We start from the raw sequence: 27784 nt of genomic DNA, 5'->3' as shown, positions 1-27784 counted from the left end.
TTTTTTAAAGAAAACCAGAGTTAAAAGAGGTTAAGATTGAAATACAGCATTTGGAGGTTAAAACATCTAAGTTTGCATTGAGTGACTCATGTACGCAATTCGCAAGCACACTAGAGACAAAGTTCGCGATTTGAAACTAATCACGGAGAAGGTGACAGCAATACATTATACATATGATGCCTTTGGATAATTGAGTTACTCGCGACTCACCAGAGATAACTGTCTTCGATAATTGGGATAGTCAAAAGGAATTACTGTTAGAAAATGTCCCACTGGCATTGTCCTCTCATTACATATAGCGCCTAGCTTTTTTAATAAGCGACAGAAGAATGAATGGAGGTTTGCGTACACAGATTTTGAAGCTAGGGCAATTTGAATGGAGGTGCTATTGTATTGCAGTATGTACTAAACCAAAATCACTGTGGCTATGCTTCCATCTCTAGTACCACTCTCTTCTACTCCGTATGGAAGACAATATGCCTTGCTCCATGCCATCACGAGCAGCAAAAGTATGAATTTAAGAAACTAAGAGTAAACCAAATTGAAGAGATGTGGCCGCACAAATGTTCTGAAGCCAAGGAAAAAAATGAAGAGCCAATTGTATTTACACTAAACCAACATCATCATGGTCCATGCTTTGTTTTAGAGTTAAAAAACAACAAGTAGATTCATTCCTTCAACATGGCAAAGAACAGGATACTAAAGACCAGGGGGTTTGAATAGTGGAACCAAATTATATGCCCCTTCTACATCGACCGGAGCTCCTATAGCCCGCTTAAGAAGCTCCGGAGTAGAGGTCTTTCCCTTCCAAGCACTGAACCATGGACCCCCTCCAACTTCTACTGCAGCCATGTTGCTTTTAACATCTAATATCATCTACAAAAGAGACGCAATCAAAATGGTCAAATATGAGGAAGAGTTTGAATTAGTCATCAAAATCATAAGAATAATTGAACTGTAATAACATGCAAGCTAAAATACAGTAAGATCGGAAAATTTTGAAGCAGAATGATTCTTTGACATTAGTGGAAATGAGCACTAAACTGTAAAACCACCGTCCTTGTTGGATCCATGGACCATCAAACTGAGATGATCCATTGCCTAATAACTGCCCATAATAGAAGAGACCATTCAAAAATTATTGATGCCTACTCTAACATACATTTAACGTTTGGAAAATGACCGATACAATTCTATCCACCACATGGCTTGTTTAGTATCACAATTTAAATGCATTTCTAACATATACAGGAACAGTGGGTAGTGTAGTTAGTACTTTACTCTGTTATGACTCATTCAGTCATACTACATTTCTAACATATACAGGAACAGTCGGTATTGTAGTTAGTACTTTACTGTGAGTGCTATGACTCATTCAGTCATACTACATTTCTATATAGAACTAGTCGCCATTTTAGAGGATTTTGGGCTCATGTCATGCTTAAGATTGGGCACAGAAAGCTATGCGGTGCACAACAGTGATGTATTAAAAACTCTGTATTCCAACACTCCTCTCCCCAAACAGAAAATGCACACGGCTTTCAAACATGAAAAAATAACTTTCTGTAGAGATGTTCTAACCTAGATCATTGATTCAGAAATTTCATGGGTAGAGAAAACCATTGCTTTTACCATGCCATCTCCAGAAGGGCAGATGAAAGGGGGATTTTATTGCAGAGTATGGTGTTACCATGGCATAATCAACAAAACTTTTAGCTTTTACTGAATATAAAATGTGAATGTCAAATAATTAACCATTTTTTAGAGTTGTTGGCTTGTGTAGAAACAGGTCAGCACTTTTTCCCCCTCGGTTTATCATCAGACAGGTTAATTTTGCAAGTATAGCACAAAACATATGTATATGTTAGTGTGAGTAAATGTGCACCTTTCCCTTGCTGCCATCATATCTACGTTCCCACATCTGTAATTTTAGCACACCAAAACAAGTATCTTTACAAGCTGGGGCAAGTCCAGCTTCTGATGTTGGAGCACGCAATGTTGTACCAGGATCCTCTGTTGTTGCCTCTAATTCAACCTGCTCATTAACAAGACCAATCTGTTAGTGGTTCAATAAATGAGATGCTTACTGATATTAAATAGAAGGCAAGAACCAGCTCAAACATTTACGGTAATAGTAGCATCACATGTTCCAAAAAAATTAGAGAACACCTACCATTTGGGCCAGCCATAGAAACTTCATTTCTAAGTTATGGGATGAAACTCTTGTTACTACCACATAGAAGGATACAATAAATGAGATATTCAATTACCATATGCGTCTCATTCTCTGCAGCCATGGACCAATAACCCCAAGTAGCGATTTCCCAACTAACAACACCATTCCATGGTACAAATTCATAAAACTTTCCACCACAGTGAACTCCAATCTGCAAAATATAGCATCATAAGTACACAAACATATCATGCGAAAAGAATCCAGAACTATCTGTTTCTCATATTTTTGCTTTAAGCCTTTAACTAAGTGAATTGAAGCAACTAGGGAGGAAAAGAACATTTTAAAGAGCATTCCCACAGAGAGGTACCAGGGCAGCGTTTTCAAAAGTCTCTGATAACCCAGGTATTTGCCTCAACCCACCACCTGCAGTAAGAGCAACTTCTCCACTAGCCCCTTCAAAAACATTACACTGGACCTGCAGTATGACATCAGTTAAGTGATGAAGCACTAGAGGAAGAACGATAACACCGTAATTATATCAAATGTTCGTACAAGGCTGCAACAATTAAGTTTAAGTGTTTAACTTAGGGAAGCATATTGTATGATTTGGCCAATGAGAAGCAGGCCCTGCAAAAGATGGGGTCTGCAGCATTTAATTGTTTGGCTCAGAACCAACACGTACATTCATTAGAATCCTCCAGTTATATTGGTGCAAATAACATACTAGGAGCCAGAACTTTCAAAATATCCCTATAGCAAACTGGAAAACTATGCATTGGAATCTTTTTTTCTTAATTGTGGGTAAATGATCTTGTTTATCTGCTACCTTTCCGCAATGGGAACTGGGTGAAGCTCACATGCTAACAAATAATAGGACAAAGAATGAGCTTAATTTTACCACTATAAGATGTCGATGTAAGGATAAAAAGCCTACCCAGAACCATTTTCTTGGGAATGCTCCACCCCAGTTCTTTTCAGAATAAGAAGGGGCATCTTGAAACTCATATCTTTCACCATCCCACTCTATCCAACCTGAGATTTAAATTTAAACCTGAGGCAATGACCTGAAAATCATATGCAGGCTTTTGAAAGAAGAAATTTTGGCACAAAGTGAAGAAAATAAAAAACATATGTAAAAAGAAATAGAAGAAACATAAAAAAAAAAAAACAATGATCGTCCAAGCATAAAGTTCCTTAATGGTACTTTCCACAGCAAGACAGATAACTAACCCCCGCTAACATGGAAAGGATAGAGCTGAACTAGAGCCAGATAATTATATACAATAATTGAAATGCTTGACCTGTCCTGATACAAGTACATTAAATTCCATAAAATTCAAAAGGTAAACAACAATTAATATTTAATTTGTAGACTAATCCCTAAAGTACAAAGCCTTTTTGAAGGTGTGTTTTATAGTTCTTTTCACAAATCACTTTAGCATTCCATTCATCATGGGAAAAGCGTTGAACGTATATAGATCCTCTGTCTCTAACAGTAAGGTTATCTCTATAAATTTTTTCCTTTTAGTGTCAAACAATAACTAGATTTGGCACTACAGCATACTCAGATGGATTCCAACTCAACCAACAGTGTAATATTACCATAATACGCAGATGGATTCCAACTGAACCAACAGTGTAATATTACCATAAACTCTTATGCTGTGCAGCAATAATCATTTGGTTCATATCAGAGAGTAGCGAAGAATATATTGTAGCTTTCTGTCCAGAACCTGCTCTTTTGTAAATTTCCCATTGTATGTTTCTAAGGTACCATGGGGAGACTTTGAGATTCCATTTTAAAAAGGTAAAAGATAATTTGGCAAGAAAAGTTTTATCTCCAAAGTTAACAACAAGTCATCAATCCACATAAACCAGAGAATTATTTGCAAGCACGCGAGAGATAAGCAAATGCCTGTTGACAATCCACCAGCCATGCATATTTGCCAATGGGGTTCAAATACGGGAAAAGCTGCTAACCATCCAGCAGTAGGCTTCTGCTTGGAGCCAACATCACCCCACCCAAAAATTGGACGGGTACTGTATTCCCAACGTGCGGTCGGCACAGTTTCCGCATAATTTGTCCTGCAATGCGAACAAGATTGTACTTTAAAGTACTGAAGACCCTTATGAGGAAGCCCATATTTGAACATGGCATCCATATGCAGGTAAGTGTCTCTTAACATATATGATAGGAAACAGAAATACTTAAAAATTGGAGATACTTTCCTAACCCTCTAACAGAAAGCTAGGGTATTATTGTCTTAAAAAGGGAAAGGGGTATTTACCTGCCATCATCATGAATAATACCCTGGTGCCAAAGTGGAGTTACTTGAAAACCTTCCACTACTCTCTTATTGAATTCCTGTGCAATTCGACGCATGAGTGGTGGGGGAAAAGATTTAAAAGAAAACCAAGAAGAAGAAAAAACCTAAAATTCCTCCAAATGATTATTACAGGAAATAAAATACCTTGCACAGCAATTCTAATATCTTGACAGCAGTCTTAAATAACATTAGATTATGCAAAATGTGAATCATCACACTTCATACAAAATCATATCCAAATCTATTATGTGCCAGAAATGCTAGAATTGTAAAAGAACTATGAAAATGCAGTTGTGCACAAACATAACAAATATTACCTGAGGAGGAACCTCCTTGTTTGGAGGCTTCGATTGTTTTTGTGCGACAAAAGTATTCCCCAACATAAGCTCATGCCTACCTATATGCATTCCAAAGTCAACAATCAAGACATTAAGGTGGAAACACTGAGAATACTAATATAATTCACCGGACGAAAGCAAATAAAACAGGGCCCCCACTAGAGCAATAGCATTTCATTTCTCCACAAACTAACAATTTGAACGGAAAATCTAACAACCAAAGGAATAACACAAAATCAGAAAATACGTACTTCCCCAAAAGTTTCTAGATTCTTCACTGTATTGGCAAATGTACTTGTCATCCGCGCCGAGAATCTGAGCTCCGACTCCGGTGGTTCTAGGTCCGTGCTGAGCCAACTCTAACGGCGTCAGTCTCTTACGGAACGCCGGATTCTCGACGGAGTACATAAAGCAAAAGCTCTGCCTCCGCTCAGGAATCGAAACCTTGAAGTACCATCCCTCAAAGAATTTCCGAGCAGTTCCATCGAAATGATACCTGAAAATCACACTCAATTGAATTCACAGCCCTAAAAGAATCAGAGAATTTCAGCTCAAAATGAAGACTCACCCGCTGTGAGGGGTCCGGAGGTCCCGGTTCGGAGGTGTGGGAGTGTAGACCGGGCTCGCGGCCGGTTCGGGTGTGGAGGAGGTGATCGGCTCGGTTTTGGAGATTGAGCTGGAGACGGAAACGGAGACGGTGGAATTGGTTCGAAACCCCAGGTTGAGATTCCGGCGATTCAGTATGGGGTTTAGGGATCGAAAGGTTAGGTTATGAGAGAAATGGTGAGGCTCGTGCAGTGAAGACAGACTCGATTCCATTTTGGAATTGAGAGAGAGAGAGAGAGGTGTGGAAAGCCTGGGCGTGTTTGGGTTGAGACCTTTAAAAAATAAAAGGTGGTATGAGAGCGGGTAAACTGGGATTTAATGAAATGCCGGATGGTGGTTTGGGAAGTAGATGGAGGACCCGACCCGAGATTTGGGCTCCCTGGTAGATTGGGTCGAGAAAGTAACAAGCCCACATATTTTAAATGTTGAATGAGTTCCAATTTTGATTTAGGGATAATAAATACACATGCAAGAATATAATACGAATACTCGAATATTATACATGATACACCGAGTTACTCGTCTTTTAGGGTCGTTTTCTCTTCCCATTTGTTTGAGTTATGTTTATATGGGATTATCGGTTTTGCTGGGAATTGAAAATGAGCTTTATGTGTTTAGTTAGAGTTATTTTTTATGAAGGCCGGCAAGTGGTTTTTTCTAATGAAATTGACGCAAAGGACGAAAAGTTACTCGCTATGAACGAACAATGTAGGAACACAAAGACTAAGTCCAAATAAGGCTCCATGCCGACCATGCGTTTTGCTAGATATGGTTGAAGAAATGTGCGAGAGAAAGCTTAATAGTTGTTAAAGGAAAGAAACTGAGCTTGAAGAAGAAATTAATGAGAATCAAGTGACTTGCGCCCATTGAAGGAACTACTTTATGTCCTTTTGAATCTTTCATCTTTGTGCAAGGCATTGAATATATTTGAGCTCATCTTTCCTTGGCCACTATGTAAACCCTATAGAATTATTAAGATCCATGCAAGAAACCAAGTAATTAGAGAATAGGACTCATTTGGCCTTGGTATTTTCCCAAACAAAGTCACATAGTTCGGGTCCACGTCGGTTGCTCCCTCCACGGAAATAATGTAGACAACACGATCGGAATCTCGATCAGCAGCACACTTGAGAGTTATGCTTAACTCTTAAGAAACAAGAATGCCTACACAACGACAAAGGAAAAGGTTAAGCTGATCGATATTTACGTGGAAATTTCGATGGGATTATTCCGACGACTTTTTAATAAGCTTGGAAGCTTCTTTTTGTCTTATAAATCATACAAAACCAACATAATCGCTTTAGACCTAATAAAGATTCCTCCTATATAATTATACACCTAATCGCCGCCCATTATGACCAGTGAAAAAAGCAGTCCACCACGTTAGTCGCAGAAGCAACCATGACCACCACCGTCACCGGAAGCCGTGAATCTCCGGATGAGAGACGCAATATTTCCACCGTAGTTTACCAAGACCATATAAACCGATCCTTCACAAGCAGCGCCGGCGTGGACGTACTTCCGATCAGATTCCGGCTCTTTAAGGTAACTGCTAACTATAATCCGATTCTCCACGATTATGATCTCGAAACTCCAATTCCCATATCTACACATGTATATTTGCTGCGGTTCTCGGCGGAGTGGCGGAGCTGGAATTCAAAGATAACGATGGAGAGGTTGGCTAGGTATCAAAGGAGCTAAGTGTGGTTGGCAGATGGATAAGTTGGTAGACAAGCTGGCAAGGTATCTTTCTGATACTGTGGGTGTTGAAGAGGATCAACACCCTTGTATTATTCTGAAAACGGTGGAGATGATTCAAGCCGCTGTCCACGACCGGGTTATCGATGTGCAGATATCGGACATCACATTTATCGAACAGGAACCTGAACCGGAGGAGGAATCTGAGCTGGAGGAGTCTGAACCGGAGGAGGAGTCGGAACAAGAGGAGGAGTCTGAAACGGAGGAGGATTCTGAACAGGAGGGATTCGAGGATTTGGACGACACATCGTATGGGGACAATCTGACTCCTGCATCTGAATCATTCATGGAGGATTTGAAGAAATTGAGAGTACTTGGTTCGGAATTGGAAATGCTTGGGCAGACGCCAAACTGTGCTATTTGTCTGGAGGTGCTTGCTGAAGAAGGATATGATGATCAACTGATCACCATTACTCGTTTGCCTTGCTTACACTATTATCATCGGGATTGCATTATCAAGTGGATGATGATCAATAATTTATGCCCAGTTTGTCGACGCCAGAATGTGGAAGCAGGGGAGATAAGAAATAACTTACCTAGCTAGCTAGACCTAATTGCGCTATTGGAGGCTAGCTGCATTGTCGACAATCTCAAATACGGTGTCAAATTAGGATTTCCCGTGTTAAAGCAAAAATGAACAAGAAAAAGATAATATATTCCCTAATGTACTCTTGCTATTAATTTGAATTAAGCATGTTCTGTTTGCATTGGTGTTGTTAAAATTTTGACTTGCCTTTTAAGTTTTCGAGTTTATTGTTCAGAAATGAATGAAATAAAACAAAATATACAACTAAATAACTTTTTTTTACCTTACAAAACAAAACTAAATAATATGATTTTGGATGTAAGTTCCTATGTCATAACTTTATCAATAGTAATTAACATAAGCACATAACTACAAGAGATATGTATTTATCAGATGAATTCACATGGGAAGCCAACATATCTGTAAATTTTCTAATTGGAAGTTCTGATACAAATATTCGAACAAATTTGCTTATATACATTGACTCATTGAGGTTAAGGTCTCAAGCCATCCATAAGATTCATCACATGCCTTACCTTTACTTTGAGCTCATAAACAATGCGGTCAAAGAAAGGGGTTGAAGCCAAGATGATGCCAACAGCGCAATGCAATATTGCACACACTATTATAGTAAAACCCAATTCAAGATTAGGCTCTAGTACTGATCTGAAGTAGAAAGAAGAAAGCAAGGAAATATTGTTCAAATCATTTACGGTAATTGAAACGAGTCCGAAGGAGAATGCAAGCAAGAGACCAGTTAAAATGAAAGAGATTAAAAGAAGAAGAACGCACGAGATGAAGGAGCCATGGAGGAATGCAAGTAGGATCAGGTCTAAATTGGGTTCCATGTGTTGTTATAGTTGAAGAAAAGTGAGAGACAAGGAGATTGGAGGTAATGGATGTTATAATAGGAACAAATATGAGAATGAACAAGAAACAAGAATAAAGTAACTTGCACTCATTCTATTGAAGGAATCGCTTTTTGTACCTTGTTTTGAACATTTGTGCAAGGCATTCCATTTGAGCTCGTTGTTTCTGTTCTTGTTGACATGTGGTCTACAGGTTTAAGACACATGAGTTTAAGATGTAATCGAGATGTAATCGAGATGTATCCGCAAACAGAGGTTAGAATAGTAAAACTGCATTAAAAAATTTAAAAGATATCAGATTACGAGACTTAAAAGATTATCTATACTATTATTGAGAGAATAAATTTTGTCACGCAAAACATAGTTTTTTGGGTTAAATTCTGTTTACTCCCTGAATTTTCAAGGAAAAAACAGTTCAGTCCCTCATCTTTTAATTTCACACGTTTACTCCCTCATCTTTTAATTTGGACCAATGGTCTATTCCGTTACTCTCGTTCAAAAACTCCGTTAAATTGCTGAGGTCTATTCCCTCATCTTTTAATTTGCTAGTTTTATCTATCCTTCTCTCATTTATCGGTTAATTGTATATGATATATTCATGTAAATTCATCTCATTTCTTTCTTCTCATACATACATACATACATACATACATACATACATATTATATATAATATGCAGAGTGTGCGTTTGGTTTTTGATTTCATCTGCTTTTAGTTATTGATTTTTTTTTTTTTTTTTAACTTGAACAAGATGGGCAGTTGCTAGATAGCACTCCATAGATGATCCTCCATGCTGGACAATATTAAGGATTTACTTAATTTTGTCGTCATGATATACATTATGATGTATATTATTGAGGAACGACTGTATATTATTGAGGAACGACATTATTGAATGATACTCTACAAAAGACCAATTGAAAGCCCCAATATGAAATAAAACTTATAAAAGAAAGAAAAGAAGGTAAAATTATGAATTTGAATCTCAATTTTGATTGTGTTCTAAGTTTTCTCATTAATATGAGGGTATTATTGGAAAATTGATAGGATTTGTTTCATTTCCTTACCAGAACCAAACACTGCAATGGAAACTAAAAGGTGTATTCTGACTACATTCCTAGTCTTCCCGAACACTGGAATGGAAAATTGATGGGAACTACAATTTTCCATACCCATGGAAAGAGCAATGAATTGATTTCATTTCCTTTACGCGAACCAAACGCGGCCAAAGAGGAACAGCATATGGAGCTGGCAGCTGTATAGGCAGTTAGCAGAGAGCGTCTGCTCATGTGGAAGCAAGATCCTTTGTTTCGCTTTAATTGAGGATGTTTAATGTTGTCTAAAGTAGTGGGAATTTTGGTATTTGTGTATCGAGTGGATTTATGAAAAACACAGTTTGAGTGAAGAACTTGACCGGTCAAGCTCAACGGGTGAACTTGCTCTTATTGGATATGGATGACATGAAGACCACAGTTTTCTACTTGAGTCACTGCATCAAATCGAAGATTTGTTTCTTCTTGCTGTTTTCTTGTCAATGTTAATATTTTACTTTAGTTGTTTCAATAAAATGATAATCTTTTAGTTTAGTAGTTTAATTATAATTTTTTTCCTTTTTTTTTTTTTTTAAAGAACCGTTCAATAACCACTCCATCAGCATTGGCGGGGTATTTGATCCGGAGGATGATGCCGCAAAAGACAGTGGCTATGGCATTGCAATCAGCGCAAAGAAGGATTAGATTTGACCACGGCTCTGTATGTCGTGGCATATACACTGGACTATTCCTTGAGGCACTGAATACGGTGGCGCAGATTTGGGTTATACTCAAAGGCTGTGTTTTTTTCACAAAATTTGGGCATTGGGAAAGGAATGTCATTCTTGTGTTTGGGATGGTAAAGGAAGGGAAAATGATTCCCAAAGGAAAGGAAAAAGAGGATGAAAATGGTTCCCACGAGAAATTTTTCCATACTACGGTCACACCACTTCATTCGTATGACGTTCCTATAAAACAGTGACACGTTGTCCCTTACGTTTTCTTCTATATCTTTATCTATTAATGAAAATCTTGAAGGACTGAAACACCAAGCTCTTCTATTTCCAGCATGGTTCTTCTACTGTTCTTAACTCTATCATTAGTCTTTATTTTAGAAACCTTTTGCTCTCCATGAACACAATATTTCTATCAATTGTTAATCTAAAGGTCCGTGTATGGGTTTGCATCGAGGTATAAATTACTTGTGATTGTAGAAGATGATGGGATCTGCTAACACAAATTTTTAAATCCACCAAAGTCGGGTTTTAATTCCCGGTGGGTGGGGTGGGGTCGGTTGGTCACTATGGCCATGAGTCGAAGTGATCCAATTCATGTTGATGTTGTTCCCCAATTCATCGCTTATGAGGCTAGAGATTTCTCCCATGTTTATATATGGAAGAATTAGTTTGATTTTCAAGTAAAACTTGTGCCGACTGTTTTGGGCTCAAACACCGACCATGGCGTTTTCCCAAATATAGTTATGACCTAATGATGGTAAAAACATTCCTCCATCATTGAATTAATTAGATAAGAAAATATAACATGTTTGCTGGGTAGAGTTGCAGACTTCATTGATAGGCATGCAATGGAAGAATAGGAGGACAGATGTAGACGACAAAAGACAAAAAAAAAACAACGGCAAAAGTGAAAACGTTAGATGACTACACTTAGGTTTCCACGTGTCATTATTTTATAGGAACGTCACACGACTGAAGTGGTGTGACTGTAGTATGGAAAAATTTCTCCCCCACCCACCCACCCCACTTAAAATCATTATTTGCTAGTTTTATCTATTCTTCTCTCATTTATCGGTTAATTGTATATGATATATTCATGTAAATTCATCTCATTTCTTTCTTCTCTTTATATATATATATATATATATATATATATATATATATATATAATATGCAGTGTGCGTTTGGTTTTTGATTTCATCTGCTTTTAGTTATTGATTTTTTTTTTTTTTAACTTGAACAAGATGGGCAGTTGCTAGATAGCACTCCATAGATGATCCTCCATGCTGGACAATATTAAGGATTTACTTAATTTTGTCGTCATGATATATATTATGATGTATATTATTGAGGAACGACATTATTGAAAGATACTCTACAAAAGACCAATTGAAAGCCCCAGTATGAAATAAAACTTATAAAGGAAAGAAAAGAAGGTAAAATTATGAATTTGAATCTCAATTGTGATTGTGTTCTAAGTTTTCTCATTAATATGAGGGTATTATTGGAAAATTGATAGGATTTGTTTCCTTTCCTTACAAGAACCAAACACGGCAATGGAAACTAAAAAGTGTATTCTGACTACATTCCTAGTCTTCCCCAACACTGGAATGGAAAATTGATGGGAACTGCAATTTTCCATACCCATGGAAAGAGCAAGGAATTGATTTCCTTTCCTTTCCGCGAACCAAACGCGGCCAAAGAGGAACAGCATATGGAGTTGGCAACTGTATTGGCACTTAGCAAAGAGCGTCCGCTCATGTGGAAGCAAGATCCTTTGTTTCGCTTTAATTGAGGATTTTTAATGTTGTCTAAAGTAGTGGGAATTTTGGTATTTGTGTATTGAGTGGATTTATGAAAAACACATTTTGAGTGATGAATATGAACACAGTAAATATGGGTGGGGTTACTGTTACACCCCATATCTGAGATACCTTTTTTACTGAGTTGCATGAAATTCCTTATGGTTACTGTTCGCGGTTATAATTTTAACGTTTAGGGGGTGGTTAAAAATTGACTTTTTGTGAGTTAATAATTTGAGAAAATTTCCTTCATGAAAGTTGTAGAGGGCGTTAAACCGAGCGGGTGCATATGTGGTACGTAAAAATCGGAGTTCGTATGCAAAAGTTATGAGTGAATTACGAAAATTACTGTTCATGGTAAATTTTTGATATATAGGGAAAGTTACCCGGGTAGGTTTCCAAAACCGGAAACCCACCCCTCTTTCTCTCTCCTCTCCCCCGACTCTCCCCCCTTTCTCCTTCGGGTTTTCTTCCTCCCTCCGATTCCTCACTTTCCGGCCACCATCCGGCGTGCAACCGGTCACCACAGGGGCGCCTCAACCCGCTCGTGATACCAGTGACCTGGGATTGGGGAGTTTTGGCCGTGAAAGCCCGGATCGAAGCAAGAAGTGCTCCGGTTGCAGTTTTGGGATTTTGCCGATTCCCGGCCATTCCGGCCACCATATTCCCATCGAAGGTTCGGTTTTTGATGGAGATTATTTCCCCTAAGGTGGTTCATTCCAATTTGTATTGTAGAAGTCGAATTGACAATTTTTCATTTCTAGGGTTCTTGAAGCTTCGGGGCTTTCCTTCACCGGCTTGATTCGGCCACTTCGAGGTAAAATTGGATGATGTTGTAGTTTGGAAGTTGATTGGGCTTGTTGTGTAGATGCTAGTGCCGGAGTTTGGTGGTCATCGGAGGAGGTCGCCGCGTGCGCGTGGTCCCCACGCGCCGCCACTGTAGGTAGCGCGTGGAGGCGCGTAAAGCAGTGTTTTAATTGTCGTTTTAACCCCATATACTCTATAACGATTGTAGAATGTAATGTATGAAGTTTGGTGGAAATTGGAGGAATTACGAATTGTGTTTAATTGATTAATTAACGATTTATGTGAATTTGATCGCCGGAATTCTTTCGAATTCACTCTAGAATTTATTTATCGATGATTGAATATGGATGGAGTATTAAGGATGGAAATTGTAGAGGGTTGAGGAGTCGGATGTTAGGAAGGGGGATGTTTTAAATTTCCAATTAAGTATCGTAAAGTTAAAGTTCTGTCCTGTGAATTATATATTTATGATTGTTATTCGTACAGGACGAGAGGAGTCTCCATACGAGGAGAATCACGAGCGACGTCAGGATTGACCGCATATTGTGAGTGGACCTTTGATTTTAATTGATGCATGCAAATTATATTCCGCAAGTTTTGAGTTTATCGATTTATCAATTTAATTATCAAGCATTTTATTTTGGTTTGGATTATTGAATGATTTATTGGTTTGAACTTTTGAATTTAGATTCATTATGCTCGATTTGAGGATTTTGATTTATGCGGATTCGGAAATCTATACTTATTTATACCCTATTTATATTTGAAGCTGAGATGAGCTTGGCGTGCGGGGTCACGTCTTTATTCATTGGATTCCGATTTTTCGAGATAAGTGGGGAAATTATACAGATTTACTGGCTTTTGACGATCTTCTTCCTCACCATACGCGGGTCATGTGAATAGGTCTCCTCCTCACTTACTTTGTGTTTGTGAGTGGCAGTGAGGTAGCTTTCTCCTCCTCACGTGGGTGGTAGTCGAGGTGATATTCTCCTCCTCGCGCAATCTATGTGTGAGTGGTAGTTGAAGTTATTAGTTCTCCTCTTCGCACAATCTATGTGTGAGTGGCAGTCGAGGGTAGGTTGAGCCTGAGGGGCTCCATTCCCGTATGGTGAACCCATTTTCCCCATGTTCTTTTGTTGTTGTTCTTGACTAGCGGGGCTAGTCGGTTTTTTTTTTAATTATTGCATGCATCGGGAGTTTTATTGAGATAAATGTGGAAAAGTATAAAACCCTTTTTCTTTCAATTATTTATTTTTGTCCACTCACGCTAACGTTTTTATATACTTTTCCCTGGGCCCTTCGGTTTCAAATGCCCAGATTGCAGTATTGTTGCTCGGTGTACGAGTGTGAGCCATAGTGACCGCACCTGCTTCCGCCATCACCTTCCGTAGGTTACCTGTTTAACCTACTGCACTCCTTGTCTATTTATATTCCTAGAATGCTCTGATTACTAAGGGATATGTAACCCAAACTTGTATGTATTATATTTGAGGTCTATGACCTAACTTTGGTGATTGTAGTAACTTGTCCCCTTTGGATATTATGTATGATGATATTAGCTTTGGGATGATTGTTTGAATTTGGGAGCAAGGTGGCTCCAGGAGTTGTGGTTGGATAATTAGAAGTGAATTTTGGTTTTCCGCAGGTTTTTGGGTTAACCATTTTTAAGAGAGGTTATGCCGAAATTTTTGATAAATCTCCTTTAAAGGTGGGTCCCGTAGGGCCACTTCGGATTCCGGGGTGGAATTCGGGGTGGGTCTTGTCAGTTACACTTATTACCACTCTGCGATGTAACTCCTGTCTATAATTGAAATGGTGAAGCAGACTAGTAGTGTCTGATTTTCTCACTTGTCTGAATTCTGATGTTGAAGAGTGCAGACTGAGGGGTTATCAATATTTCTGTTCTTCTTTCTACCAGTGAATAAATAATTTAGTTAACAACTGAGTACATGTGAGAAAATTCTCTTATCAATCTTGTGAACAACTAAAACAGCTAGAATTATAGGAGCAGTCTGAGCAGGTACTAGCTGCATTAAGTTTTACACTGGCAGGACAACCTACAGTATTCCTCAGTCTCTCCTGTACTGCAAAACAATTTCAATGACAAATAAGAGTGAGAGAGGAATGATATAAAAGAAAGCACAACCGAAAACACTGAAATTATTCTGTTGTGTTAGCTATCTAAATGTTTATATGTGGCACTAATTCATGTGGTATATACAAGGAAAATTTCAACTCTTTCCCTGGTACTCTCTAGGCACCACTGCAATGTGTGTTTATATTCGGCGAAGTCGTACTAGGAAAAGTGAGAGAAATGGATAAAGCAAAGGACCAATGACACATCAGATTTGAGGTTAGTTGTCTTGAGGTTATTGGATAAAGGAATGTGTAAAATCAGGGTCCACATATAATTCCCCCCCCCGAAGATCTGATATAAAGAACTTCAATTTACAAGTCAGAAGATGAAGTTCTGAATATCCATGAAAAATCACTTCAACTTTGGTTTTGAAATTGAACATCCCACATTTTTCCTTTTTGCTGATATCATCTTGTTAGGGTGCTACCCCTAACTACTGGAAATCAACAGAAGAAAAGAGAGCTAAAGAGAAAGAAGGAAATTGAAACTGCAGATATATTGATCGATAAAATGAGGAATACAAGATCAGGTTGATATAGCCCCAGAGGAGCTACCTACCAAGGACACATGTCCCCCACATATTGGCTACAACTAACAGAACAGCTAATTAACCATTTAACACTTAAACTCACTTAACGACTAATTAACTGTGCCAAGCACATGATAACTTAACACTGAGTTTCAGGAATGCTGACTTTCCTAACACATCTCATGGCTAAAAGAATGAAGACATTAACCACTCATATATGGTTCTCAAGAAGACATTCACTTACCTTTGCCATCCATATGGACTCCATTCACATTAAGAATTCACGTAAGTGAAGCAATGACATCTAGATTATTCTTCTTGAACCACTTGTGAGGATAGAAGGCATTAACTGATTCATGATGACGATGCCAAACCATGATCCTCGAGCAATCTTGCAGCAAACCTTCCATTTGACTCTCATCTTCCACAACTTGTTCAATAAATGTGCTCACCTGGAAATGCAAATCAGTAAAGTTAGAAACTGAAGCTGGGCCATCATAGTGAGTAGTAAGGGAGTATTTAGGGTTTGAGTGGGTAATGCTCGAACCCTATTTATCATCAGTTTGCAAAAAAGTCAGTCCATCACTATCATCAGTTTGCTAAAAAGTCACAGATGTTCTTATTTATCATTGATAATGGGACAATACGGAACTAGAGATAACAACCTGGAAACCATCATTGCCTGTGTCAAGCTGCCTAATAGGTTCAAGAGTCGGTCGATGCCACCTTTTGGGATCCCAGAGTATAGTACTATTGAAGGCAAATCCTGATATTTGAGCATAGAATCTCTGAAATCTTATACTTGATTCAATTGCATGCCATCCAATTACTTGAGTTCCATTACAAACGGGGCCCTCTATAGCAGCTTGCATTTTGTTACCCGTTATTTTGGCAACTGACCATGTTCCAAACCGCCTGCAATTCAATTAAAAAGGGGAAAAGATGGGCAATGTCACCACAAAGTGCACAGAGACTGGAATGTTAATCAAGTTTTACTGGAGAGGTGAAGAAGATGGTCTCTGATGCAAAATTACTACAGGCAGGATGACATATCTCCAAATTACAAGTACCAGTTAATGTGGCAAATGAGATAACAGTATCCACACTGTAGCCAGAAGTAAATGAGATCAAGGAAGGACCGAAAATGAACAAATGAAATACTGCTGTTTGTAACTTTGTCAGTCCTATAACATTAGTCTCTCAAAATACTCAAAAATCAATTAGCACTATGACTCTATGAGGAATAAACAGGCTATGCAAAGGGTTTCCAGCAGATAATATGACTAATTATGACATTAAATTGATATGGTTTACTTGCTGTGCGGATAACTCTCAAGCTTGTCTATAAGTTTAAAAAATTGTAAAATCCGGTATATTTCTCTCATCTTGTCATGATGTGATGCAGAAAAAGATGCTATAGTAATAGCATTGATTACAAATAAAAGTTAATAAGAATTATGGTTTAGCAAGAAAGTACCTAATGTGCCTCATTTGCTCAAAAAGATCACTTGAGTAGATGTTATCCTCATCTGCAAAGTAGATGATTCCATCAAGACGGTGAGTTTCAATGTGAAAAAGTGCAACGTTTCTTTGATGAACACTTCTGTCTCTTACATCAGTAAGATTTTTCTCGCACACAAGATGTCTGTACATAATCCCAGTTCTCCTCAACATGTCAGTTGTTTCTGCAGATTGGGAGGTCATCTCCACTACGATCCATAACAATGGAGGTGAGACTAATTTTAACGTGTGTGCCAAACGATTCAGATTATAGGCCTGAAATGGATGAGCATGTGTTGGAGTCACGATTATCAAAAGCTTTTGGAACTCCAAATCTGCTTCTTGAATGAGTGATTGGTTCTGCATATTAGTTTTTAATAAGATGCCTTCTGTTGGTCCCCACTCCTTGACTTGTGACTCCATTGTAACATTCTTCTGCATTTTCCCACCATCTAATGGTGTCACATTTCTGGATACACTACCATGTAACTGATGAAACCCGACTGAGGATATCATTTCAAAGGATAAGTCTTGATGCTTTGACATGAGATTTGTGGATAAAGTCATCGACGCAAAAGGTGTAGCCCCAATAAAGACTCCAAGCATGAAGCAAATAAAGAAATGGGAAAGCGCCCTTCTCCAGACTTGCCCCTTGGGTTTTGATTTCTCAAAAGGCCTAGAAGACCTCGGTGAAAAAACACCGAGAACAAACGCTTGAGAATCCAATGAAGCAGCCAAAGATGATAAGAATCCATTGGATGATGGATAGTTCTGAGAACAAGATGAGGACTTGGACAATGGAGAAGCAACTGAATGGACTTCCCCATTTAGTGGAATTCCTGCTCGAGGCACTGGAGACAATGTTCTTCTAATAGAAGCCATCAAAACAAATACAATTTGATCCAACTTATTTCAAGTTCTGCCTGCTTTACAATGCTATCGCATACAACAGCACATTATCCTAATTGATTGATTCATCATTGATTGAACATGACAAGAATAATTTCCAAAGTTGCAAGTTTTCTCTCTCTATATATGTTCCTCCGGTCCCTCATCAAAGGCTTCCTCTTTACTTGAAATTGGCCACCAAAGTAAGAACCTAGTCAAACTAGTATGAGCATCTCACAACGTACTAACCCCCCATGTATCCCTCCAGACAATGCAAAGCTCAATCTAATTTACTTTCCCATATTAAAAAAGCTCCGAAACACATATTAAAAAATAATAATAATAAGCTTTGGTCTCTTGATCTACAGTCAAATAGCTCCCAACTCAAGAAATGAAATTCCCAAAAAACGACACAGATTCCAAATGAAAAGTAACTAAATCCAAAATGGGTCACCGCATTACCGTTCACCGGCAAATGGGTCTTCGATCTTTCACACCAAATTATACTGATCGAGCAAACCAGCAGCAAGCAAGCTGGGCAGCGGCAACCCTCCAGTTTGTGCTTCAAGCTGGACAAAACGTCGAAGTTGGAACAGAGGGAGTAGAGAGACCTCAAATGTGGACTAGTAATGCCAAGAGTATACGAATCTATGAAAGCATATCAATTATGAAACGAGGAAACAGATATCGTAGTTTGTTTCCAGCACTACACTCATAGAGAGATTCAGACAATAAAAGAATAATGTGGTTTTTCTTCGGGGCTTGCGTGACCGACGCCCTTTTCTTATTGGGTGGGAGATTTACGGGTCATCCCAGGTAATATACGAACATGGCCCACTTTAAGCAAAAATACATTAACTTTTCTCGTTTTCTCGTTTTCCAGAAAATACAGGATTTGGTATTTAAATTAACGCAGAGATAACAACTTTTCAACGTTCTTCTTTACAAGTTTACACTATGGTTTATCCGTTTATACGACAAACTTTATACCATATTAACATAGTTTCCTAAATGGAAAATACCATATTACCATATCTAGGCTTTTGTATAATGCATACAATTGACTTACTATTTTGGTAACAATGGGTCAAAAGATACTACGCTATTTTAAGAAGGTCAAAGGGAAAAGGAAGGGTTCCATATCTAGTACTGGTGCCGTATTTGACCCCATGTAATTTGTAAACTATCAATTTTATATTTTATATAAAGTTAAACACGTTATCTTTTCGTCGGAAAATATTCTTTAAAATTAAAAAAAATGCTTTGAATTTGCATTTTATTTGTTGTTGTTTGTCCTTAATTTTTGAATAAGAAGGTCAACTGAGCTCAATACTCTTCTATAATTGATGTACTCCTTTCTCTGTTAATTGCACAAGCGAAATCACACTTCGCTCGTTTATTTCTGTCGTGATTACAAATTAAGACCCAATAACAATAGAAAAGGCCTTCACTTCTAAGCCCAAATCCAAGCCAAAGCTAAACCCAGCCCAAGTAAATATAGACTTGAAATTGTATCAAAAGCCCAAAACAATCGAGACACAAAGGGTATTTACGACATTTTGAAAATCCATTTTCTCCGAGAAGCCGGCTCCTTTCTTTGATGTGAAACTCTTGCTCTTACTTCTTCGTAGTTTTAGTTCATACAAAACTCTCCGTCGTAGTCTCACAGAGCTTCAGATCTATCTCTCGCAGTCGCCATGGCCACGACGAGCATGGCGGTTAGGGCTTTTCTTCTTCTTCTACTGGTATTCCTATCTCTCGCAAATCTCACTCTTTCTCTTTACGAAGATCAAGTCGGCCTCGTCGATTGGTAAATTTCAATCTCGTATTGCTTAAGCGAATTTGATTCTTGATTTTTACTCGCTCGATGTCTCCAAATGAAATCGAAGTTGATTCTCTCATAATCGAGCTTTGAATTTGATCGGTTTTGAGTTGAATATCTGTTTTGTTTTCAATCCTCCGAGCGTGAATTCTATGAACTTCATTGAATTTGCTTCGAATTTTGAAGTTGATTGTTGTAAGCTGAGTTTATTGTGATTGCAGGCACCAACAGTACATAGGGAAAGTGAAGGACGCAGTGTTTCATACTCAAAAGAGTGGGCGAAAGCGTGTTGTGGTGTCCACTGAAGAGAATGTTATAGCATCACTTGATCTCCGACACGGGGAGATATGTAAGTTCACTGTTTAGTTACTGAATTTGTTTCCGTAGCTGTAATAATTGCCGAATGGAATTAAAATTCAATTTGGGTTAATCTGTTCTCAGTTTGAGCCTCTAAGAAGATGTTAATATGTGTATTTGTATTGTGCAGTTTGGAGACATGTTCTTGGGAGCAATGATGTTGTCGATGGAATTGACATAGCATTGGGAAAATGTAATTGTTTTGTCAGCATTCATAATGTTTTAACATTCGTGTATTACTGTATGATTCTGTAGTTTGAACTTTTCTGTGACTCATTAATTGGTCTTATAACATTCCATTTTATATTTTCAGATGTCATTACCCTTTCATCTGAAGGAAGTATTTTGAGAGCATGGAACCTTCCAGATGGTCAGATGGTGTGGCAATCTTTTATAGATGGCTCAGGGGCCTCAAAATCATTATTAACTGTCCCGGTTAGTAAACCACTTTCCATTCTCACCGGCATCTTCCAATTTTGTATATATACACGTCATATATATCTACTCTCTTGTTCTCTCTCATTAATTGATATTAGACTGTAGTGTGTTGACTATCCTTATGGTTTTGCATTTACATGTCCATTTATGGCTTTCCATCCCCCAGTCAAATTAATATGATCCTATTACTAGACCAAATTTGTTTTTGCATTAATCATTCTCTGCTTTCTCCTGAAGCATGCTTTGTTTTTCGTATTCATTTATCCAAACTTGCACCTGTTAAATTTCCTGGGTTCGTTATCCCCACTCTGTTCCAGCACAGGTTGAAAATGTGTATAGGTTGCTTAAATCACAATGCAATTTATTCATTTTTCAACATGGGGTTCATTAAGGTTGTCTTGTGCAGACAAATTTGATCGTCAACAAGGAAAATTTGATCCTTGTTTTTGGTAAAGGGTCTCTACATGCTGTTTCTGGCATTGATGGTGAGGTTCTTTGGACAAAGGATTTTGCAGCTGAAAGGTATGTGAATTTACAGTTTAATGTCTATGGTGTTATTTTGTATGTTATTAATACTATGTTTCATTTCTTTTGTTTTGTTCTAAACATCACTGTGTCATTAATACTTGTGTTGCATCCACATTTCAGTCTAGAGGTTAAACATATTATTCAACCTGTTGGAAGTGAAGCAATCTATGTACTAGGATTTGTTGGTTCTTCCCAGTTTGATGCATATCAGATCAATCCTAAGAACGGAGAGATACTGAAGCACAATAGTGCAGCACTTTCTGGCGGCTATTCTGGGGAAGCAATATTGGCTTCGAGTGACATTCTTGTGACATTGGATGCCTCTAGGTCAAAGTTGGTAGGTATAAGCTTTCAGGATGGTGAACTTAACTTGCAACAGACATCCATATCTAATATATTGGGGGATTCTTCTGGAACACCAGTACTGTTGTCTTCAAAACTACCAGGAATGTTTTCCGTAAAGCTTGATGGAGGAGTGACACTCATAAAAGTGACTGTAGAAGCCAAGTTGGAGGTGATGGATAAAATAAGTAGTGTGGTGGCTATTAGTGATGCAATTCCCCTTACTGAAGGTCAACAAGCTTTCGCACTAGTTCAACATGGAGATGGTAAGATTCATCTTACAGTGAAGCTTAGTCATGATCTGAGTGGTGATTTGCTGAAGGAGAGTATAGTTATGGACAATCAGAGGGGGATGGTGCATAAGGTTTTTATAAACAGTTATATCCGGACAGACAGATCCAATGGATTTAGGGCCTTGATTGTCATGGAGGATCATTCACTTTTGTTGTTACAACAAGGTGCCATTGTCTGGAGTAGGGAAGATGGTCTTGCCTCAATTGTTGATGTACTAACATCAGAACTACCCGTGGAAAAGGAAGGTGTATCTGTAGCAAAAGTTGAGGAAAACCTTTTTGAGTGGCTTAAGGTATAAATATCCTGTGCTTTAAATGGACAATAAACTTTAAGTTATACTAGTGTCATTTTTTCTGCGAGTTCCCCATCTTCCTGTATAAATGTGCAGGGTGGTGGTTGATGTGCCACGATATTTTCATACTTTTGTAGTCATTTTGTACCTGGGTTCTAAATTGTTACACTTTATGTGTCTGATTGAATAATTCCTCTCTTACAATGTGCTTTCCATTTGATTGTTTGCGATTTTGAAGGGACACCTACTGAAGCTTAAGGGAACCTTAATGCTTGCAAGTGCTGATGATGTTGCTGCTATACAAGAGAGGAGGTTAAAAAGTTCTGAAAAGAGCAAACTGACCCGAGACCATAATGGTTTTCGGAAGCTTCTCATAGTACTTACAAAAGCAGGAAAGCTCTTTGCCTTGCACACTGGATATGGACAAGTTGTCTGGTCTCTGTTACTGCCTAATCTGCGTAAATCTGAGTGCGAGTTTCCGACTGGTTTGAATATTTATCAGTGGCAGGTACCCCATCATCACGCAATGGATGAAGATCCATCTATCCTCATAGTAGGTCGATGTGGACAAAGTTCTGATGCACCAGGTGTTCTGTCTATTGTTGATGCATATACTGGCACTGAAATTAATTCAATGGATCTCGTACATTCCATTTCGCAAGTTATTCCACTGCCATTTACTGATACAACAGAACAGCGACTTCATCTACTAATAGATGGAAACCAGCATGCATATCTATATCCAAGAACATCCGAGGCCATTGATATCTTTCAACGCGAGTTCTCAAACATATACTGGTACTCAGTTGAGACTAAGAATGGCATTATCAAAGGACATGTCTTGAAGAGCAATTGCATCCAGGAAGTTGTAGACAACTATTGCTTCGAGTCCAGGGATATATGGTCAATTGTATTCCCATCTGACTCAGAAAAGATCATTGCAACAGTGACAAGAAAACCAAATGAGGTATGCTTTTGTCTTGCTGAGCTGAAGCCAGTTTGTTTAGATTGTCATTTCTTGGATCACTGCATTCACTCCCAATTCCTATTTTTCATTATTTATCCCTTTATCAGTCTTATACTCGTGCATTTGGCATGCCAACTTACTGCTTTGTAATATAATGAACGTTCCTCAAAAGAGAGAAATGTTTGTCTTTCAGTTTCCAGAAAAGGCTTTGCTGTATATACTTTTTGTAACAGAGATTGGTGATCTTGTAGGTGGTTCACACTCAAGCAAAGGTTATAGCTGCTGAAGAAGATCTGATGTATAAGTATATATCTAAGAATCTACTCTTTGTTGCAACTGTTGCACCTAAAGGCAGTGGTGCAATTGGAACAGCTACCCCAGAGGAGTCGTGGTTGACTGTTTATCTTATCGATACTGTAACTGGTCGTATATTGCATCGGATGACCCATCATGGTGCACAGGGACCTGTCCACGCTGTAAGCTTACTTTCTACTTTGTTTATGGTTGTGTGAATGTGAGACATTCTTTAATCCATTATATACATCTTGCAGGTTTTCAGTGAGAATTGGGTTGTATACCACTACTTTAATCTTAGAGCACACAGATATGAGATGTCAGTCATAGAGATATATGATCAGTCCCGAGCGGTATGCTGGAAAACTTAGTCTTGTATGTATTGTTCTGTCTATTTGATTCAATAAATATGCAAGCTGAATCAAAATCTAATTAACAGGACAATAAGGATGTTTGGAAGCTGATTCTTGGGAAACATAATCTCACTTCACCTATTTCTTCATATTCCCGACCAGAGGTTGTGACGAAATCACAGTCTTACTTTTTCACGTATTCTGTAAAAGCAATAGATGTGACATTGACAGCAAAGGGTATTACTTCAAAGCAGCTTCTTGTTGGTACAATTGGGGATCAGGTCAGATTCTTTCTCTGAGCATCATGAGACTTTATTTCTCTTGGAGTGCAAGTATGAGCATGCATTTAGTGATACTAGCTATATGTGCCTTTAATTAGAGTAAATTTCATGTAGGTTTTGGCACTTGACAAGCGATTTTTGGATCCCCGTCGATCAGTCAACCCCACACCAGCTGAGAAAGAGGAAGGCATTATACCTCTAACAGATTCATTGCCAATAATTCCTCAGGTATGTAACATCTTTGTTATAAGAGTTTTCTTAGGGAGCACTTAAGCTCAGAGCATCCAATTAAGGATGTAGAATTATCAGCCTCTATGCATTATTTAAGACTAGCTGCCTTAGCTTCTAATCAAAGCCAAGTCTGATTTCTAGGAAGCCTGCATGGAGTTTCTGAATTTCAATTGTGGCATATTTAGGGTGCAACCCGGTTATATTTTAAAAGGGAATGCTTTTGATTTCAACTATTTAATCATTAAAATCTTATACTCGCATTTTGTACATGCAGTCCTATGTGACACATGCTCTAAGAGTCGAAGGACTCCGAGGCATAGTGACAGTACCTGCCAAGCTGGAGTCAACAACCCTTGTCTTCGTATATGGAGTGGATCTGTTTTTTACTCAACTTGCACCGTCAAGGACCTACGATTCGCTGACCGATGATTTCAGCTATGCATTGCTTCTCATCACCATCGTTGCACTCATAGCGGCAATCTTTGTAACCTGGATTTTATCCGAGAAAAAAGAACTACGAGAGAAGTGGAGGTAACTTCTCGTCTAGTCATTTTACTCTGACTATTTTTCCCTTGGTTAAACCTAATTTAGGAGATCCACTCCTAACTTGTAATTCTAGCATGCCTTCCTTGAGAGGCATTTTTTGTTGTAAAATTCCAAATTATTTAGCTGTATGGACGATCCGGATTTGTGTCTTCATGTTGTAAATTTGAAGTGCAAGAAAATGGTCACACTCATTCACGTCTTTTTAGATACTCTAGAGAAGTCGAAGTATACTTCTTTTTTCATTTTCATTAAGAAAATTTTCAAATGGTGGTTGAGCTCCCATCTGGATCAGTGATCACAGTTCAACCTTATTATGTTTGGTTTGAGTTTCTCTTTCTTTGGTTGAGTGATGAATAATGGAGTCGGTAATTATTTCGAGTAGGTTTTAGTTTCTGCTCTGTACACTGGCAGAGGCAGTCCATGATTGAACTGCAATGGTCCAGAAAGTGGTTGGCTCACTGTCTAGTCAGTGATTGCTCTTCAGGAATCAGAGTAAAAGTAAAAACGTTGATCGAAATTTACTGTATGTTTTACCCAGATGTATTATATTCCCTCGAAGTGAAAGCTGGCACATACATACTGGGATTTCTTAGTACACTTCCCCACATGGCCACAAACTTACAAGTCGCACCATTTTCTTCTGCGCCCTCCCTCTCCCTCTCTCTCTCTCTCTCTCTCTCTCAATCTAGTTCTCTCTCTGTTTCTCTCACTCTCTCTAAGATCAACGCCATAGACTCTACCACCATGAGAACCCAGCAGCCTAAGCTTAAGACCCAGTTTTTCTCTTGTGGATTCTTTGGCCACTGTACCGGAACAGTCCTCAGCCCCACCACGCCTCATCCTCCAACCCTCCCTTTGTCATCCACTGATCCATTTCCACCTTCGTTGTCAATTCCCGCTCCTTCGACACAATCCGACCCCCTAACCCACCACCAGTCGAAGCCCGACTCCGAATCATCTTCCTCCTCAACGTCACAGAGCTTCACCCAGTGGAAATTCCCTCTCCCTGAGTCACCCATTCTCTCCCACACACAACCTGGATCCGACCAGGATTTTGACGCTGTGGCCATATTTCAGTCCAGCCCAGCACCGCCGCCGCCGCCGCAGCCCATGTCCTCCACCGGCCTCCAAGAGCTCTTCCATGCAGCAGAGCTCCAACTCAGCGTCGGGTCATTTCCGGAGCAGCTCGCAGCACTCCAGCTCCTGGAACGCTCTCTGGTCCCCTACCCACCATCCGACCCGGAGTGCCCGCCCGAATTGATGCGCGGGTTGGTGCGAAATTTGAAAAACAAAGCTGGGGCAAAACCGGCAACGAAAGTGTTGTTGGCGCTCTGTTTGGCGGAGGCCAACCGCCACGTGGCGGTTGAGGCCGGGGCAGCGTCTGCGGTGATCGAGACGGCGCTGGAGCTGGAGGATACGGCGGCGGAGCGGGCCCTGGCGGCTCTGGAGTTAATGTGCACTGTGGCGGAGGGGGCGGCGGAGGTGAAGTCCCACGCGCTGGCGGTGCCGGTGATGGTGATGATGATGGGCAGGACGTCGGCTCGGGGGAAGGAATACGCAATAGGGGTGTTGGCGGTCATATACGGTGGCGCATCTGAAGATGAGACCGCGGAAGCGGTTTCGGCAGCTCCGGCGGAGGAGGTGGCCCGTGCAGTGGAGTTGGCGTTGAAAGGGGACTGTAGTGGTAGGGGAAGGAGGAAAGGGGCCCAATTATTGAAGGCGCTTCAACCAGAAGAAGAGAAAGAGACCTGAATTTGGACGTGAATCTTGGCTCTTATTAGGGTCTCTATCTCTGTCTGTTCGTTTAAAGCCCGGTTACTAGTTTGCTCGTAAATAGTGGTTTGGATTGGATATTTTTCTCTTTACTGTTAAAATGGGCCTTTGGGAAATCTTTTCCCCATATGAATTCATGCATCTTTGTTCTGTACTAAAGGTTGATTGTGGGTTATTTCAAAAAAAAAAAGTTGATTCTGGGTATCCTAGACAAAGGACGAGCGTAAGTCCTACCATTTTACACTATTCACTACTCTTCTTAGCATTGCAGTCATGAACATCTTTCAGATAGTGTTGATTTTGACACTGGCCTGAATCTGAAATCTGAGATGAATGCGTTTACGTTGAAGGAAAATCTGATAAATTAGAGCGACGAGGTTTATGTTGAATGTGAAATCGAGAATGACAAAGTTTACTTGGAATGGAAATCTCTTAGCTCATTTCGGGTCCCTTCTCATTTTGAATTCTAAGCCTTGTGTTGAGGGGCTTTTGATTGGAGCTATACGAAATAGTCATGGATAGAGCCCAAGATTTTGTCCCTTATCAACAGACATTAGGCCTGACAAACTTCGAAGGACACATAAGTGTGCTATTGTGTTGCTCCCAACAGCTCTTTCACTTTTACGACAGTAAAATCAGGCTTACAATTTTAGCAAGGCTTGGCAAGATGTATGGTTGTTGGAGCTAGAAAAGTATGAATTTCAGAAGAAGAGATCCTGACAGCAATGACATATTGGTTGAGGTGGAATAAGGGATTTCGACAAGATGTGAGTTGGGGAAGGATGTAAAACTAAGGATTGATTCTGGAGAGAAGAAGCAAGGCAAAAGAAGAGAATTACAACAGCATGATAAGTTCATATCTATACAACCGTTGATGAGTTTCAGGATTTGGAAATGGTTTTGGGATTAAAATGGGAGATTGCCTAGGTTGTTTAGTGGTTAGTCAGTGTTATGTCGAATCCCCTATTACATTCACAGCAGCTATAACTCTTAATTTTTAGAATAGAGGTGGCCTTAGGCCTGTGTCCCATCAATCCTGCTGCTGGGAAAAAGGAGGTCAGTGTTTAGTGTCATGTGTTTTGTCTTGGCTCAAAGATAGGGAATTGTTGCTATGTAAAGGATGTGGTATAAGATATATAATTGAGATGTCTTGTTTTAAGCAAAATGATTGGATGTTGGGTTAAAAAAGTGCTATTGTAATCAAAGGTTTTTGAGTTCTTTCTATTTCACTTACT

General features: G+C 39.1%; 5 protein-coding genes across 7 annotated transcripts; 3 read left to right on the top strand and 2 right to left on the bottom strand.

Annotated features, from left to right (window-relative positions):
- Positions 1-516: 516 nt before the first annotated feature.
- LOC112173193 (tocopherol cyclase, chloroplastic) lies at positions 517-5745 on the bottom strand. Of its 2 annotated transcripts, XM_024310777.2 has the most exons (10): positions 5410-5744; positions 5093-5337; positions 4821-4900; positions 4465-4541; positions 4092-4261; positions 3111-3208; positions 2544-2651; positions 2271-2387; positions 1886-2035; positions 517-876 (listed from the first exon to the last, which is right to left on the bottom strand). In XM_024310777.2, the coding sequence occupies exons 1-10, from the start codon at positions 5658-5660 to the stop codon at positions 700-702; spliced, it is 1473 nt and encodes a 490-aa protein (XP_024166545.1). In that variant the 5' UTR covers positions 5661-5744; the 3' UTR covers positions 517-699. The 2 variants fall into 2 exon arrangements, with proteins under 2 accessions (XP_024166545.1, XP_040365601.1); XM_040509667.1 differs by lacking the exon at positions 517-876 and having other exon boundaries at positions 1895-2035; positions 2174-2387; positions 5410-5745.
- A 1010-nt stretch (positions 5746-6755) lies between these two features.
- On the top strand, positions 6756-7910 carry LOC112172903 (E3 ubiquitin-protein ligase RNF181). The gene has a single exon (XM_024310407.2). It carries the CDS (start codon positions 7162-7164, stop codon positions 7747-7749), a length of 588 nt encoding a protein of 195 aa, XP_024166175.1. The 5' UTR covers positions 6756-7161; the 3' UTR covers positions 7750-7910.
- Positions 7911-14857: 6947 nt separating this feature from the next.
- On the bottom strand, positions 14858-18802 carry LOC112174602 (probable beta-1,4-xylosyltransferase IRX9H). Of its 2 annotated transcripts, none has more exons than XM_024312401.1 (4): positions 17121-18802; positions 16309-16558; positions 15888-16095; positions 14858-15061 (listed from the first exon to the last, which is right to left on the bottom strand). In XM_024312401.1, exons 1-3 carry the CDS (start codon positions 18023-18025, stop codon positions 15925-15927), a joined length of 1326 nt encoding a protein of 441 aa, XP_024168169.1. In that variant the 5' UTR covers positions 18026-18802; the 3' UTR covers positions 14858-15061; positions 15888-15924. The 2 variants fall into 2 exon arrangements, with proteins under 2 accessions (XP_024168169.1, XP_024168170.1); XM_024312402.1 differs by having other exon boundaries at positions 14858-15056.
- Positions 18803-19617: 815 nt separating this feature from the next.
- LOC112169546 (ER membrane protein complex subunit 1) lies at positions 19618-24967 on the top strand. The gene is made up of 12 exons (XM_024306585.2): positions 19618-19841; positions 20075-20202; positions 20341-20403; positions 20524-20645; positions 21055-21170; positions 21297-22104; positions 22343-23071; positions 23323-23547; positions 23623-23718; positions 23805-23999; positions 24114-24227; positions 24505-24967. Exons 1-12 carry the CDS (start codon positions 19729-19731, stop codon positions 24763-24765), a joined length of 2970 nt encoding a protein of 989 aa, XP_024162353.1. The 5' UTR covers positions 19618-19728; the 3' UTR covers positions 24766-24967.
- Positions 24968-25052: 85 nt separating this feature from the next.
- LOC112169548 lies at positions 25053-26898 on the top strand. The gene has a single exon (XM_024306586.2). The coding sequence runs from the start codon at positions 25197-25199 to the stop codon at positions 26526-26528; it is 1332 nt and encodes a 443-aa protein (XP_024162354.1). The 5' UTR covers positions 25053-25196; the 3' UTR covers positions 26529-26898.
- Positions 26899-27784: the final 886 nt, after the last annotated feature.

This window comes from Rosa chinensis, chromosome 6 (assembly GCF_002994745.2).
Source record: "Rosa chinensis cultivar Old Blush chromosome 6, RchiOBHm-V2, whole genome shotgun sequence".
NCBI lineage: Eukaryota > Viridiplantae > Streptophyta > Magnoliopsida > Rosales > Rosaceae > Rosa > Rosa chinensis.
Note: the sequence above shows the minus strand (reverse complement) of the source record. Positions and strands in the feature narration are given on the sequence as shown.